The 17926-nt window shown below is 29.9% G+C and overlaps 1 protein-coding gene across 5 annotated transcripts in view; it reads right to left on the bottom strand.

Annotated features, from left to right (window-relative positions):
* Nucleotides 1-1608: 1608 nt before the first annotated feature.
* LOC119604416 (protein sprint) overlaps nucleotides 1609-17926 on the bottom strand; it is a 288645-nt gene continuing 272327 nt past the window's right edge. For 2 of the 5 annotated variants that reach the window (XM_037957000.1, XM_037956999.1), the window contains 2 exons: nucleotides 3221-4047; nucleotides 2819-3151 (listed from right to left, as the gene is read on the bottom strand). In XM_037957000.1, coding sequence (XP_037812928.1) covers nucleotides 2819-3151; nucleotides 3221-4047 — 1160 coding nt within the window. Of the gene's footprint in view, nucleotides 3152-3220; nucleotides 4048-4228; nucleotides 5675-17926 lie in introns of those variants that run through there. The other 3 variants (XM_037957002.1, XM_037957001.1, XM_037956998.1) reach the window with 3 other exon arrangements.

Here is a 17926-nt window from a genome sequence, read left to right as displayed (position 1 = left end):
AATTTTCTTTTTACAGTAAATTTTTGATAAATTTTCTTTCTATAAAAATTTTTAGATAAATTTTCTTTTTATAAAAATTTTTGATAAATTTTCTTTTTATAAAAATTGTTAGATAAATTTTCTTGATAAAATTTCTTTTTATATAAAATTGTGATTTCTTTTATACAAAATTTTGATAAAATTTATTTTTATAGAACATTTTCTATTAAGAAAGCTACAATTTTTTTATGGTAAATTTTAGATAAATTTGCTTTATTTTTAAATATTCGAAAAGCAAAAAATCGTTATAAATTTCTGTATCAAAAATCAAACCAATTTTTTTGGAATTTATTTTCCTAATATTTTTTCTCCTCTGCTATCGCAACAAATAGTAAAAACATGACTCTATAAACCATGATAAATAATCCTTTTCACTACCTTGACTAGAAATTAATGTGAAAATTAATGTTCTCACGATCATTAAATTAAATATCATGTTAACATTTCATCAAAGTCATTCTATGTTCAAAACCGTGCAATTGAACGTCTCTGAAATATTAAATATTCACAAAGTACGGAAATACTTTATAGATATGACTTCTTTACTTTTATTTGATTTAGGGATTTATGTACTAGGACAATTTTTGGACGAATAATTAGATATCAAAATATGTATGAAGGTCCTGGAAATTAAATAAATTCCTCAAGGATTCCGCAAAGTAAAAAACGGTGCGAACTCTTAAAGGGTTTCGACTCCATATAAAGAGTTTTTAAAGAGTTTCGACTAATGGAACTTGTTCCAAAGTCGTTCTGTAGAATGTTTGCCGATGGTCGTTCCATTTCGGCCTCTTTTAAGGTTTCAACGGCAAACATAAACGTGAACAGATAATTCGCAAGAGTTGAATAACGAACTGTTAAACTAATAAAATGTTTCAATTAATTATTTTTCCCCAAAATACGCAAATTAATTACAAATATTATAAACAAATTAACTAGTTGATATTTGACAAAGAACGCCATTTTGTACTGATATTAATTAACCATTTGCATATACATATGGCTCTCTTTAACAATTAACTAAACTCTTTTTTTACCTTGTCTCACTCTTCCACTCTTTGCTTTTGTTTTCTATGCTTTTGATAAATGTATTTTTAAAATTGAAAAGACAAAACGTGTGTGCAAAAAATGATTAGATAATTTAACCTCAAAATTATTTAAAATTTTAAAGGTCTAATAAATGTGTGTAATAAGTACATGGAAACATATAACATGTTCTTGTTATCACTATAAAATAAAGCTTATGTACATAATTATGTTTACGAAATCAATTCTAAAAATAAATTTATGTAAAAATTGTACACGCACTTGCTAATGCTGATAACTCACATAATGCTCGTAGTAAATAGTGAAGTGGTTTGATAAAAGTAAACTTAAATGAGAAACTATGAGCAATAGTACTACAAAAGTACATATATACATACATATAAGTACTATAAGAAGTTTTATAATTGCCAATTTTTCTTTTTAATTTAAGAAAACAAATCAGTTTTCCCAAATAAACTTTTACTATTTTAAAATCCTATTATTTTTATTTGATCTCTTGAAATAAAACATCAATATTTTTTTTATGTGGTTACATGAGTTTTTAAAAATTTATTGGTTTTATTATTAATTTTTTCACGTTATTATTGTTATTTAATTATATAATATGATTTTGAAATCTTTTGTGTTTTCTTTTGTTATGTTTTGCTTTAAGACAAAAATTATTAAGAATAATTATCGTTTAAATTATTTGATTAAATAAGTATGTAATATGTATGTATATTATAATATTATAATGATTAATTAATTAATTTAAATGGATGAAAATGAATGAATTAAAATTTAAATTTTTAATTTAATACGAGTATGATGATATTTTTTAAATATACACAAATAATGAATTGCCTGATTTATTGGCTTTGCTGTTTTAGAAAGAAAAACCATGATTTTTTGTTTTATTTTTCAAATGTATTCGATACATAATTTTTAAAGTATTTATTCGATTATATTTATTATTAAATAATTAAACTAGAATATAAGACAAAGAAATAATAATTACAACGAGGAAAAGAGTAAAGAAACAAACAAAAAGGCAAGAAAGTAAAGGATATAAAAAAAAATTAACAAACAAAAATAAAAACAAAAAATAATACAACTTATATTTAATCATGTTAATGTATAATTATTATTTAAATTTTCTTTTGTACAATTTAAACAAGAAGACAACATTAAGGAAACGAAATTAAAAAAACGAAACAGTCTTTATACAAAGCCTAAACTTTAAAAGTAACTTTTTAGTAGATAGAATTTGTAAAAACTGAAAATCTTTTATTGCACGGCAAACCAAAGAATTGAAAATAATAATTTACAAAAATATTTTAGCAGAAGAAAGTTAAGCAAAAGAAAGAATTTATTAAGTTTGTTTTGACTTCCGGTTTGTTTGTGTTTTTTTTTTAATATTTTTGAAATATTAATGATATTTTTCTTAAAATTTTGTTTTAGTTTAAGACTTATGCAAAAAAATGTACAAGGTTGGTTCATTTATGAACTTTAGAGAAATTGGTCTTTTTTTTTAAAGAATTCGTATTAATTTTGTTAAAACTTATTTTAAATACTGTTTTTTTAGTACAACTTAAACTTAAAAAAGTCTTACGGAACTACAAAAAAAATTTATAATTTGAGCAAACGCCTTTGTTTAACTTAAAATTAAGACAAACTTTTGTGGAAATTCTAAAGTAGATCTTTAGTTTTTTGTTTAATTAAGTCATGTGTGTTTTATTGTGGAAAACAAGAAATTCTAATTAAAATTTGGTTGTGTGGCAGTGGGCCAAGCAATTTTGGCATCTATACGTTTATAGGCCAACATGCAATGTTTGCCTTTGGCAGCCAATCTTATGTCCTGGGGACATTCACTCTCATTAAGCAGAGTTTCCTCACCATCCACCAACTTAAATAGAGCATAATCTTGGGGATTGGTAATGCGGGCTTTGTGGGCAATAATGCGGCATACTTCACGGGTGGAGGTATGAGGTCTTACAGGCAGGGTACGGGTTTGTAAAGAACCATTACATTCATCGGGTATAATGACTCTTAAAACTGAAGAGCAAGCTGGCAAAGAAGAAGAACGCCACTGTAATTATAAGAGAAATATAAAAATTAATAAAAATTCCTTTAATTTTCTTTAGTAATGAAAACTTACATCCAATGAACCCGAACCACTTTCATTCTCTGAAGCCATAAAACTTTTCAAAACATGCACCGCACTACACAGTGCTGTCAAGTAATAGCCTGGTTCGCCATTTAATAGAGTGGGCTGCAACAAACCCCACATGAATTCAGCTTCTATTTCTGCTCCCACAAAACCACATTTAGCTACTACATACACTAAAATGGGCAAGAAATCATCTGCTCCCAATTGTTGTCCTCTGGGACAGCCAGTAGCATCAAATATTGTTGATATAACACACAAAAATAATTCCAATTTTTCCAATGGCAATTCAGCTTCTTGCAGGCGTAATAATAAATTTGATATGATTTGCAAAGAGGTGGCAGAAGGCGGTGTTACTGTCGGTCTTATACCAAAATCAGCCGCCGAACGACCACAGGCATATTTGACATTTTGAGCCAACAGTTGTATATCTTCCGAACGGGTGTAGTAGTCAACAAACATGCCATACAAATGTTCTCGTAATGGCAGCACAACCAATTGATGCATCACAGTCTCTAGAATGGCATCCAAATTTAAAAATTCATCGGATTTTAGTCTTGATCTAGCAGTTTCGACTTCTTGATGAAATTTGCCTTCACCATGTTTAACTAAATAATTCTTCATGCCATTCATAAATTGTCGCATATTGCGCATGACCACCTGGGGTGCAGCTTCGCGAGAATCTTTGGTGCATGATATAAAGTTTTCAATGTTGCGGGCAAATGTAGTACATTGATCAGCGGCCAATTGGAGAGTGTATGAGCGTACAGTGTCTCCGGGACCACCATTGCAGAGATTTATTTTATTACGTGGATGACCTAAAACAAGAATAAGAAAAATGGAAACATTAAAAACTTGATTCTTGAAAATATCTAAAACTCTATTACTAGTTTACTAAGTTAAGGAAAGATTTAAGGACATAGTTTATTGAAAATCTTAACTTATTTATTTATTTATTTCTAACACCCCCTCCCTTTCTTTTCTTCCTCTTCAACTTACACTTGACATTATACCACATCAACGTTAACATACGTTTTAAAATCTCCATACAACATTTACGCATACAAAATGCATCCTCTTCTGCCGAATAGCCTTCACCTAAATAACGTCTATAGAGACGTTTATTTTCGGCGCTGGCAAAACCGAATCCTTTTATCTCCTCAATATGACTCATATTCAAAAGGATGTTTCCATTATCATCGAGTCGAAAAAACTGCTTAATATCATAATGATCACAGCTATTGATGGGATGGCAGAAATCGCCAGTCTCTTGTATAAGATCCTTTATGGATGAACCAGGCGTTTTGTCCTTGGCCGGACATTTGCCAATGGCACCCATTATGGAGCAAGCCAAAGCTTCAGTCTTAAGTTGCGAACGATCTATGGCACAGTCTTTAGTAATACCTATAGAACAGGTAGGTGGTAGATTGATAAGGGATTCTTGCAGTAATTCCTCCCTTATACATCTACGTTTATTATGTAATTTTGGCGAACATGGTTTCGAAGAAGGTGGTGTTGTATTAATAGTGGCAGATGATGACGAGCTCTTCATTGGTGGCAGTAAACCAACTTCTATTTTATCAGCAAAAAATATTTCAGACAGTGAACGTTTATAGGAACGTTTTCGGTTTTTCTTTGAGGTTTTTTTCATGTTGTTATCATCACATGATTCATGTAAAACAGTCTGTGTAATTGCCGCCTCTGTTGGAGCGTTTGCTTCTGCCAGCTGCTGCTGCTGTTGAGTTCTCATATTTACGAACTCTTCTTCAAAGTCTGCCGAAAAAAAGTTGTCCATCATGTTGGCAGGATTTTCTACAATCTCCCATTCGGACATGATTTTCAAGAACACCGCTTCCTCTTTGTAATTGCGCACATGTTCGGGATCTTGAAAGAATATCTCGGGATCAACGATTTCTATGTTGTGGCATGAGGCTATTCTTACGATTTTTTCTATATCTAAATTGGAGTCGTTAGTGCTGGGCAGTGGCAAGCTTTGTGATTTACTTAGATTATTGACTGCAGTCTTCTTGACTCGTTTGTGCTTTTGCTGTCTATGAGGGTTCTCGTTGTTTGCAGACGACGACTTTTTGAACCAATTCATGATTGATGTGATAACGGTTTTTACCGGATAATACAAATTGACGAAAACGAAAGTTTCTCATCAGCACACGCGCCCCCTTTGCGGAAATTCAAAACAAGACGAACAAACGGGTCGTCTACCGTTAAAAATACTTTTATGGCCAATGTTTAAGAGATTTAAAAAAAAATTTATTAAAATCAACAAAATTACGTAAACTTAAATCAAATATTTAAATACGCGTTGTTAACCGTCTGTCTTGCTTATATTATTCTTTACACAAATGTAGTGTTTACACTACACTTTATTAACAAAATTTATAATTAAAACTCGATGTTCTTTAAACGACGACGAGTAGTAAACTGCTTGATTATGCCACAGAACAGAATGGTTTATATTAAACGAACATACAAGGTTTTCTCACTACTACACTCTCTCTCTCTCTTACCCTTCAAACATTTAGAAGACAAAACTATTGCGCATCACCCCAGACGCCACGTCAGAAACACTTCTGGGCGGTTGTCAGACGAGAACGCACATTTTACAAAAACAAAATACATTGATTTCGAATTTTCGTCTTCTAGAAATACACTTTTAAGTTTCTTCCGGATGATAGTTAGAAGAGTCCATCCATTTGCTTAAACAAAAAACATTGACTGTTGAATTTTTTTCATCTGGAAGTATACGTTTTAGTGACTTCTCTATGAGAGTTGGGTGAGAACACACATTTTACAATAACAAAATACATTGTTTCCTAATTTGTATCTTCTTGATTTGTATGTTTATGTCACTTCTGGAAGACAGTTTGAAGAGTGTTCACATTAATGTTGTATTTTATTCATCTGGAAGTGTGGATTGTAGTCACTTCTGGACGATTGTCAGACGAGAGCACACATTTTACAAAAACAAAATACATTGATTTCTAGTTTTCGCCGTCTGGAAGTATACTTTTAGGTTACTTCCGGATGATAGTAAAAAGAGTACAAAAACAAAAAAATATAAATACTCCATTTTTTTAGCGTGAACGCGAAAAAAATAAAAATAAATAATGCAGAAATTTTGCTAAGTTCAGTGATGTTTTGCGTTTTGTCCAGTCATGTTCAGTTTTAATTATTCATTGTAAAACTTAAATGAGTTATTGAGTTTAATGTTCATAGAAAAATAGTGTAATTAATATATTGTAAATCTTAAGAAAAAAAAAACAATATGACAGTGTTGTGTTAAAAGTAAACTGTTAATAAACATTTAAGAAGGTTTTGTTAATTGGTGAAGTTTATTAAATTAAATAAATAAAATTGAAAAGTAAGTTGTAATATTTTACATTAAAATAGTACTATATTTTAGGAATAAGTTAACAACTCTAAACGGCTTCCATTTCCATTATTTTTAAACGAAGTCTAATATGTTTAATTAAAAATGTTTTTATATAAAATTTCGTCTCTCTCTTAATTGGTTTAGGAGTTATAAGCATTTAAAGACTTTTTCAAGTTGTAAGTTTCGGCTTTCATTTGATGAATATTGCATTTTTAACCTATTTAGATTTATTTGAGTTAAATCTTAACTTTCAATATTTTTTAAACTATTAGCGCGTTTAGGTCCTTTTTCTAGATTACGTATGATCACTTTGAGCTAAAATTTTATTTGTATTTCATTATCGTAACCAAATACATTAAAATTTTTACTTAAAGTATTCAAACGCTATCTGGAATCATTATATTGAAATTAATACTACTGTTTTATACATAAATTATTTTTTGACTTGGGTCACTCGACACGAAATTGCCCATATAAGATATTTAATATTGAAAACAGATATTTTTAAACCCACCTTTTTTTAAATAAATACAATTTTATTAATTTTCATATAGCTTTGGATTTAATTATTCTAATTATAGGTACTTTTTTAGTTATTAACACCAGGTCTTTTTCAATGACCTATCATATGATACTAATATTCTTAATATTGAGCATGCCGTTCCCAAGATATTACCTAAGTAGATAGTTTTTGAACGTGTATAACTCCTTAATTAGAAGAGAGCAAAATAGTATTGCAGTATTAGTGTCAAAAGCAATATCCCGTTTAGGGTCGTTAAGGTGTTTCTATCGTTAGTGACTGTAAATAATTTTAAAAATAATCCATGGCTTAGTAATTTCAGATCTTTATAGATGGTTTAATTCCAAGTTATTTAAAAAATGTTTATGAAAGGTAATGTTTTTATTGATTAAAAACAATAAATAAATAAATTAATTTTTAATTATTTTATTTTTTTAGAAAGTAGTAGCTAATATTGTACCCCCTATTAAAATACTTCTAACCGAATTAAAATATAAAAAAGGGATCTGGTAAGTTATATATGTCTTATTTCATCACGCGGTTCCATTAAAAATGTCGATTATTTGCAGAAAATGTAAAAAATGGATCTGAACGTTTAAATTTCGGTGGGAAATGTATTGATCATAAGAGAATCCTATTTTTATTGCTTCCTAAAGTATAACAGGTAATTTCAATAAATACAAAAGTATGTATGTATATTAAATATTAATTATAACATTATTTTTGTTTACTTCGTTGAAGGATTAATGCGTTCCAAAATATAACTCTTACAATTTGATGGATTGATCATAAAATTTATGAAGAACTACAAAAAGAGTCCAACGTTTTACAATTTTTGGAAGTATACCAGTCAACAGTTGGAATATTAATACAGATTTCCTGAAAATTATCTTATTATAAGGTAATAATTCTAAATTGTGGATACATATGTACATTAAACCGACTCACTCTGTATGGAAAGCAAAAACGTGCTTTTGTTACCTCTCTCAAAATTTACCTTGCTTTGTTTTATGATGATTCCGAAAATATTTAAAGTCTAGCGATGACCGTTCGTGAGCTGGACCAAATTAAAAAAGGTATTTTGGAATTATTTTTTTTAATTTTTGTTTGTTTTGAAACAAAATATCCAATACGGGGTATCGTTTAAAAGGTATTTTAAAGCCGCGTCCAATGATGTATTAATCATAAATAACCGTCTTTTTATAATTGTCATATTCCAAAATATTTAAAATTGTTAGGTTTTTCACTAAAAAAAAATAAAATGTATGCACAATTTTGTGCACCACTAGACTTGGCTTCAAAAAACCTTTCAAATGATACTACATACTATAATGGACAACACTTAACAGAAAATATTTTGGGTAACATCATATTACATAACAGCGAATATTATGAGGCACCATTTTTTGTGAGTCGGTCTAATGTACATACATATATTACTTTTTTTAAATTAGTTGTTAAATCAATTATTTTTCTACTATTTTAATTTCAATTATTTCAATAAAAACTATAAAATTTCATTTTATTTAGATTTATTTTTATAGATTTTATTTTGGTGAGTATACAAATAGAAGAAGAGAATACTCTTCTTCTAGAAGAAGAGAAAACTCATCTTCTAGAAGAAGAGAAAACTTATCTTCTAGAAGATAAGATAGGAACACTTCTAGATGATACTAAGTAGTCACTTCAAGAAGTGACTTCCTATTTACATCTAGAAGAGTCTTTGGCAATACCTTACTTCCAAGAGTCATCTAGAAGTTTCTTCTGGGGGTCTTCCAGAAGTATCTTCCACGTTACTCTTAGACGTTCCCCAGCTCGGCATCAGTTCTTCCCGACTGGTGACAAGAATTCGTATACTTCCGCAACATCGCTGGCGAGCTTTTAGCACGTTTGGAAGTTTCATACGGGTAACTTCCGCAATAGAAAATGTTTGTAGGGTATGCTCCCTATTACAACGTTATCTATAGTGTAACGGTAGTTTAGCTCTTTTGGCTCTCTGTTTACATATTTTTCACAAACACGAGCACTAGCAATTGCTAGAGACTCTCCTTAGTTCTTTGTGTGTGAGTGTGTGTTTTATTTTGTGTGATAAAATGATAACGCCTGCGTATTACACTCACTCTCTTCTTTTCATTGGTACTTTTATGACATTGATTATGATCATACCTTTTGAGAGTTTTCAACCAGGTACTAGATGGCACGCGTTTTATGCTGTACTAAATCCGAAGATTAGTTAGTTTAAGTACAGTTGTGCAAATTTTTTTTTTATTTAAGAAACATAAAACTTTTATAGGAGATATATAAAAGTATAAAAAGAGAGTAAATATAAAAGAGATTATAAAACTACCCTTATCATAACTACCTTCTTTACCTTTCACCCTCATAAGCCTCTACTCTATATTCTCAGAAGTGTAAGGCAAAAAGATCATGAACTCAAAGACAAACAGACTGGACTTTGTTTTAGTACTAGAAGAGACTAGGAAAATCTAGGTTAAAAGGAAATAGCAAGTGCATGATTCAAGCTTAGTCAGCATTAAATTGATTATATCAGCAATGAGAAATAAGTACAAGGGAAACTACTATAATTTACAACAAAATTTATCTTGTTTGTTTGTTTAAAACATATTAAAAATAATAGTTTGAAATTTTATTTACTATAACTATTTGCTAATTAGGCTCTTTCTCTCGTAAAGATCTATTGTTAACTGATCAGTTTTTGAGATTACTTAGGTTCGGAACAAACTACACAGCTTATTCAATAAATTCAAATTATTGCATCAGCAATTTTCTACTAACTAATCCATTGTGAAAAAGTAAAGTTCGTTCGTTAAAACGAGGTTATTATAGACAAGGATTAGTGTACAAAAAAACTAAAACGTAGTTTAGTTTTTATGACTATTATGTAGTTATATGCAAAAAAAAATTTTAAAGGTTGTGTTTGTAAGGAAATTTTGCTTCCTATGTTGCGGAGGGAAATTTTTCACTAATAAAAAAAATGTGGAAGCAACAAACCAAAAAGTCAAATTTCATGCCATAGAAACGTTTATTGATTTTACTAGAAAAAACCCGGAAGTAAATACAAAAATTCTTAATTAAAATATGTTTTCAAACGTAATAATGATTTTCAAAAACAATACGGTTGAGATTTATAATAAAGATTGTTTGGTTAGTTATGTATTTCTTTTTTTAGCCTCTTGAGTTTGGGTTTGATTTATGACAATGTTTGTATGTCCATCTGGTTTTTCCTGATAATAGCCGTCGTACCCTTTTATTTTCTTTCGTCATACATTTTTTTTCATATTATTTTAATATATTTTTCATTCAATGTTTATTTGCCTTCAGAGTTTTATGTTCTATTTTTAAAACATTCTATGCAAATATTTACGAATTGATAACTCTACGTACGACTCAATTGTTTGGTCGTTTGGACCGTTTGGTCGCTTTTCAATTTCAAGTAGCATCGTTTACATACATAAATATAAACAAATTTATGATACATTTTCATTGTTTATACGATTTTCAATGATTTTGTTTTTGGAAATATTCAGTTGATTTTTTTTTAACGCGGCGCCGCTCTCTGGCTTGTTTCCTCGCTCGTGCTTGTCGTTTTTTTTGAGAGGGAGAGGTCAAATGTCTGGTGTGTGTATTGGAGGGAAAATATTGTCTATGTCAGTTTGTGGAAGAATATTCAAAAAGGCTGATGAAATTATCAAGTGTTTTCGAGTCATTGCTTGGTGTTATGATATAGTTTTTAAAAATTTATCTTGGGTGGGATCCTTCTGTAGGCTGAAGGCTGAGCCAAATATGTCCCTGATCTTGTTTTTGGTAATATTCAGTTGATTTTTGGCTTGCTTCCTCTCTCGCGCTTGTTGCTTTTTTCTTTTTGAGGGGGGTGAGTTCAAATGTCTAGTGTGTGTTCAAAAAGGCTGATGAAATTATCAAGTCTTTTCGAGTCATTGATTGGTGTTATGATAAATTTTAATAATTTATCTTGGATGGGATCCTTCTGTAGGCTGCAGGCTGTTCCAAATCTATTTATGTCCCGATTAGGTTTTATTCTGACTTAGAACTCATCTGAGTACCTCTTTTACACTAACATTCTAGTTATTTTCTATATATGAGCTTCTCGATATATGATATAACTTTTCGAAATGAAATGCTATACTCCTCAGGAAATTAGCGATTGTCTTAACTTCCCTTAACGATATTTTCATTAAGAATCATTATATATACACTTCATCATGGATCATTTATGCCGGATGTATCATCAGGTCCCATTTCTCATTGCCAGAACCAAACGGTACAGACCGAATAGTTTTTTTTACTTGTTATAAAACGTCAGAAATCCCCATTCTCTTGATTGAGATTCATAATGGAAAAACCAAACGTTTTGTGCTTAGTCTGGCTGGAATTCTGATCGTAAAATTTCTGAAAGTTATTGTTTTTAAATTTATCAAGAGTTACGATTGCCTCGAAAAGCCTAAAAAAGCGAGAGTGTTAATATTAAAGTTCATCAGCGACGATAAACGAGATTCTGCGGTATGTCGAATCAAAATCGTGGAAGTCAAATAGTTTTATCAACAGAAAGAAGCTCCTACAGAGGCGATTCCTATGGAATAGGTGCTTGAATTGATAATGGACTATCGCTGTAATTCTGATTCATAATAAGGCATTCCTGAAAGTTATATGGTTCAACTTTATCAGGACTTTTGATTCTGAGTTTGTTTTGTTCTGGTTCGAATAGCTTCAAAGAATTGCGAGAATGATATGATTAAAGTTCATCAGTCACTATAATCGAGATCCTGCCACAATATGGCATGTCGAATCAAAACGGTGTATACGTCATTGGACACTGATGGTTTCGTTATCATTAGGATTATTGGAAACTACAATCGGCGAGAACAAGCTGCAGAGTTTAGATATTCTTAAAGAAAATGTTAGTTCGAAATTCTTGCCAGAAAGATAGATAATATGACACAAATGAGTATCAATTATAGATGTGTTAGCAATAGCAAAGTATAGACTGCATGCTTATAGTTAGTAATCTAGTCTTCTTAAATGTGTTGCGATGTTTTTTACAACATCTTAATAGGTTAGTTAAAAGATATATAGTTTTTACAATGTCTACCTAAACATCGATCACGAAGGTGTAGAGTGATATTGCCTACTTTTATAGCGTTAAACTACGATCAATCTGCTCTCGACGTTAGTTATTAATTCAATACATTCCATAAAAATCTTTACGATGTTTACCTAAAGATCGATCAATTTATGTATGTTGATCTGCAAGGTGTAGCGACTGCAATGGTAGAAGATTTTGATTACGTTGATCTGCGATTAATCCGCTCTCGATGTTCGTTGTTAACATGAGTCCTGTTAAACTTTTACAACATATCTTAGGTAACTTAAACGAAATCTTCTGTTCCTAACGATATAATATTTTTACAATGTCTACCTATACAAAGATGAATTTATTTGTATGATCGACAAGGTGTGAGAGTGATATTACAGGCAGATTTTGATAGATCATGTTGATCAACTATTTAACATCAAAATCCAATTGTCTGCCTGTTCCTAACGATATAATATTTTTACGATGTCTACCTAAACAAAGATGAATTTATTTGTATGATCGACAAGGTGTGAGAGTGATATTACAGGCAGATTTTGATAGATCATGTCGATCAACTATTTAACATCAAAATCCAATTGTCTGCCTGTTGAGACGTTAGAAATGATCGAAAATTGGCAACTTGCTAAAAATTTAAATAGTTAAACTATGGAGAAATAAATTCTTTTAGCTGTAAGATATATTGTGGAGGCAAAACAGAGTTTTAACACTACTATGGTTTGTGTCTTGAATACAGAAAAGGGAAGAGTTTAATGATGATAGTTTCTCAACTATAAAACACACTAAAACTAAAAGTTTTTTAAAAAAATACGAGACAAATGTTTTGTTTTCCTCAGTACATTGACTTTGTAAATATGCCACACATACATTCATAATTATTTAACTTGAATATAAAAATAAATTTGCGAATGCTTAGAATCTAGAATGTATAGCCTTGTAATACATTTATATAGTTTTGTTGTTTTTTTATCTAAAAACTAAATAAATATTAATATTTATTTTAGACTTTACCGCACAAATAAAAATTTTTGTTTTCAAGATGTTATATTTTATTAAACAAAGAACTATTTTAAATATTTAAGATTGTAACAAATAAGATTGTAAAATGCCCTGACATCTCATTAAGATATCAAAAGAGTCATTACAATTAAAAAATATATATATTTTATAATTTTAAAATCTGGGAGTTTATAACAATCATAATTTGGAATATAACTTAATAGATATTTTGAATTATTTCTAAAAATAAACATATGCTCTGTGTATTTAAATTGAAAATTATGTTTTAAGAACAAAAAAAGAGAAATATTGAAAATCGAAAAGTTCTCAATTTCTCTAGTTGAAAATAATGAGAATATCACTAAAGAGCAAAATGAAGAGCTGACCTAAAAGAGAGTGAACTATGGATCTCTTTTATATAGTTTACCGAAATGTATCTTATGAATAAATTATATATTTTATGATGAAATTGACACCAAAAAATATCAATTTAGATATGAATTCTCTGTCATATAAAATTTTCTTTAAAATGACTCCATTATCTAATCAAATAACTTTCAAACATATACAAAAAAACCTCTAAATGTATACAAATCAAACAAAAATTCAAAGTATAAATATTTAAAACTATATAAATTTAGATTAAAATATTTCAACCAAAACCGACTAAAAACATCAATCCATAATGCATCCATTAAAAATGACTGTGTATATTTTTCAGAGCAAATATACACAAACTGATCGAAGAATAGGCGGCACGGGCAGCAGGCAGTAGCAGAATCATTTAGTCAAACAAGTGTCTTTATCAAATACGACGACGAATACAATAAAATGCGTGAAACTAGTTTAAAGCGGTTTAGTCATTGCAGAATTACAATTTATGTGAACTTTATGGACCTAATTATAGTTTTGCCTTAACACACAAAACGTTTTTCTATGCGATACGCCAACAATGCTGAGATGTAACTCTCAAGGAATGTGAAAAAAAAGAAAAACGGGAAGAAAAAAAAAAAAAAAAAAACACAAATCAAATCAAGTCATAGAATAAAGAATTGTTGTAAAAGAAATAAACTTCAAAACATAGTAACGAGTACAACAAAGTAATTTTGCGACGCAATAAAATATTATTCATTCTTTTGACTTCTCTCTAACAATTGATAAAATGCTGATTAAAACAAAATATTGAAAAAATATAGAAAAATCATTAAAAGTAGTACTAAAGTCGAATTGCTTTACAACATGCTCGTGCTGCTGCTGCCTTTTTTCATTTATTACGGCACACGATCAATTTAAAAGGCAAACAATCTAAAAAAAATCACTGACTTATCAGTGTTAGACAGACGGACGACACAATAGAAAATTGAAAATATAAATTCAATCATTTATACTTTGGCAAATAGTGAACGAAAACTTTGTAATGTAATTTAGTATTTAATCAGTTTTTATTTCTTTTGTAATTTTTTTTTTTCAAATCAAATCAATCATGTGCGTAATAATTTCTATTTCTTTTTGCAGTAAATTGAAAAATTATAATTTTAGGTCAGGGTGCGTAGAGTTGAGAAAAATAAACACTTGTTACTTACGAAGGTATTTGTGTACATGGGGAGAAATTAGTTGTTTTACAAATTTGGTTTTATATGTTTTGAATGTTATAGAAAATGGTACGAAACCATTCAAATACTGATTTATTTGGTTGATAAGAAGGTTTGGTTTTAACTAGTTCAGTTCTAGTTCAGTTCTAGTTCAGTTCTAGTTCAGTTCTAGTTCAGTTCTAGTTCAGTTCTAGTTCAGTTCTAGTTCAGTTCCAGTTCAGTTCTAGTTCTAGTTCAGTTCCAGTTCAGTTCTAGTTCAGTTCTAGTTCAGTTCTTGTTCAGTTCTAGTTCAGTTCTAGTTCAGTTCTAGTTCAGTTCTAGTTCAGTTCTAGTTCAGTTCTAGTTCAGTCAGTTCTAGTCAGTTCTAGTTCAGTTCTAGTTCAGTTCTAGTTCAGTTCTAGTTCAGTTCTAGTTCAGTTCTAGTTCAGTTCTAGTTCAGTTCTAGTTCAGTTCTAGTTCAGTTCTAGTTCAGTTCTAGTTCAGTTCTAGTTCCGTTCTAGTTCAGTTCTAGTTCAGTTCTAGTTCAGTTCTAGTTCAGTTCTAGTTCAGTTCTAGTTCAGTTCTAGTTCAGTTCTAGTTCAGTTCTAGTTAGTTCTAGTTCAGTTCTAGTTCAGTTCTAGTTCAGTTCTAGTTCAGTCTAGTTCAGTTCTAGTTCAGTTCTAGTTCGTTCTAGTTCAGTCTAGTCAGTTCTAGTTCAGTTCTAGTTCAGTTCTAGTTCAGTTCTAGTTCAGTTCTAGTTCAGTTCTAGTTCAGTTCTAGTTCAGTTCTAGTTCAGTTCTAGTTCAGTTCTAGTTCAGTTCTAGTTCAGTTCTAGTTCAGTTCTAGTTCAGTTCTAGTTCAGTTCTAGTTCAGTTCTAGTTCAGTTCTAGTTCAGTTCTAGTTCAGTTCTAGTTCAGTTCTAGTTCAATTCTAGTTCAGTTCTAGTTCAGTTCTAGTTCAGTTCTAGTTCAGTTCTAGTTCAGTTCTAGTTCAGTTCTAGTTCAGTTCTTGTTCAGTTCTAGTTCAGTTCTAGTTCAGTTCTAGTTCAGTTCTAGTTCAGTTCTAGTTCAGTTCCAGTTCAGTTCTAGTTCAGTTCTAGTTCAGTTCTTGTTCAGTTCTAGTTCAGTTCTAGTTCAGTTCTAGTTCAGTTCTAGTTCAGTTCTAGTTCAGTTCTAGTTCAGTTCTAGTTTCTAGTTCAGTTCTAGTTCAGTTCTAGTTCAGTTCTAGTTCAGTTCTAGTTCGTTCTAGTTCTAGTTCAGTTCTAGTTCAGTTCTAGTTCAGTTCTAGTTCAGTTCTAGTTCAGTTCTAGTTCAGTTCTAGTTCAGTTCTAGTTCAGTTCTAGTTCAGTTCTAGTTCAGTTCTAGTTCAGTTCAGTTAGTTCAGTTCTAGTTCAGTTTCTAGTTCAGTTCTAGTTCAGTTCGTAGTTCAGTTCTAGTCAGTTCTAGTTCAGTTCTAGTTCAGTTCTAGTTCAGTTCTAGTTCAGTTCTAGTTCAGTTCTAGTTCAGTTCTAGTTCAGTTCTAGTTCAGTTCTAGTTCAGTTCTAGTTCAGTTCTAGTTCAGTTCTAGTTCAGTTCTAGTTCAGTTCTAGTTCAGTTCTAGTTCAGTTCTAGTTTCAGTTCTAGTTCAGTTCTAGTTCAGTTCTAGTTCAGTTCTTAGTTCGTTCTAGTTCAGTTCTAGTTCAGTTCTAGTTCAGTTCTAGTTCAGTTCTAGTTCAGTTCTAGTTCAGTTCTAGTTCAGTTCTAGTTCAGTTCTAGTTCAGTTCTAGTTCAGTTCTAGTTCAGTTCTAGTTCAGTTCTAGTTCAGTTCTAGTTCAGTTCTAGTTCAGTTCTAGTTCAGTTCTAGTTCAGTTCTAGTTCAGTTCTAGTTCAGTTCTAGTTCAGTTCTAGTTCAGTTCTAGTTCAGTTCTAGTTCAGTTCTAGTTCAGTTCTAGTTCAGTTCTAGTTCAGTTCTAGTTCAGTTCTACTTACTTATGAAAAAAACTCTTCCTTTCGATTACAACAATTTCTGTTCTCTCTGTGTATAATTTAAAAAACAAACATTACGCAAAATAATATTATTAAAAACGTGTTGTTTACATATTTTTCATTTATTATTGTTGTTTTTAAAAATAAAATCCTATTTAAATTTGTTGTTGTTTACATATTAACCCAGGATTAATTACAATTCAATTTCTGAATCACCTACTGATACCATAAATTCTTCTAAGTGTAATTTGATAATATTTATTTATAAAAATAATTAAAAACGGAAATTGTTTTGATACTATTCTTTCTTTGTTTACACTATCATATACGAAAAGATGTCATATAAGTTTTTGTTGTTATACTCACACGCACATATTTAAATTTACAATTTAGAGTTTACATTGTTTATAATTTAATGATTTTTAAAAATATCAATAATGTTTATAAGTAAACGCAAACACGAGATTTTTTTTTTGAGAACTAAAGTTGAAGATTGGTCACATGATCTGTTTTTGTTTTAAACAAATTGTAAATATTTCATTTTCATCTATTCAAATATAATTTGTATTTCTAGTGTTTATTATTAATTATGTGGATAATTGTCTTTGTAAAGAGGCCAATTGCCATACGATTATTATCGTTATTTTAAACTATAAAGGTTATGAAATTGAGTAGTTTTTTTTAAAGAAAATTTAATTTGTAAATTAATTATAATCTTAATAATGAATATCATTAGAGTGTAGTAGTTGGAATGACCGATAACGATCGTAAAGCTAAAATTTGGCTCGTGGATTGTAGAAACTTATCTTATCTATTACATAAAAAATAACCCTCCAATTTATTAATTAAATTTATTTAATAAAACATAAAACTATTACTTATTTATTCATCCTTTTGTTGAATTATCATGTTGAATCAACGGCCGTACTTGAATTTTCATTTTCAATGACGTTGAACACAAGTCTAGCTTGTAAATTTCATAATTTTTATGTTAATCTTCAAATAGCACCTCTCTTGTGCGCTCTCTCTCTCTTATTAATATGTACATAATTACATAATTGTAATCAGTAATCAAAAGTGTGTGAGTGTCAGTAAAGAAACATCTGCCTTTTTTGTTATTG

The sequence above is a fragment of the Lucilia sericata genome, unplaced genomic scaffold (genome assembly GCF_015586225.1).
Source record: "Lucilia sericata isolate MDLA Ls3-8-SP2 unplaced genomic scaffold, ASM1558622v1 Contig000390F_arrow, whole genome shotgun sequence".
In the NCBI taxonomy this organism is placed as follows: Eukaryota; Metazoa; Arthropoda; class Insecta; order Diptera; family Calliphoridae; genus Lucilia; species Lucilia sericata.
This window is presented reverse-complemented; position numbering and strand designations above follow the sequence as displayed.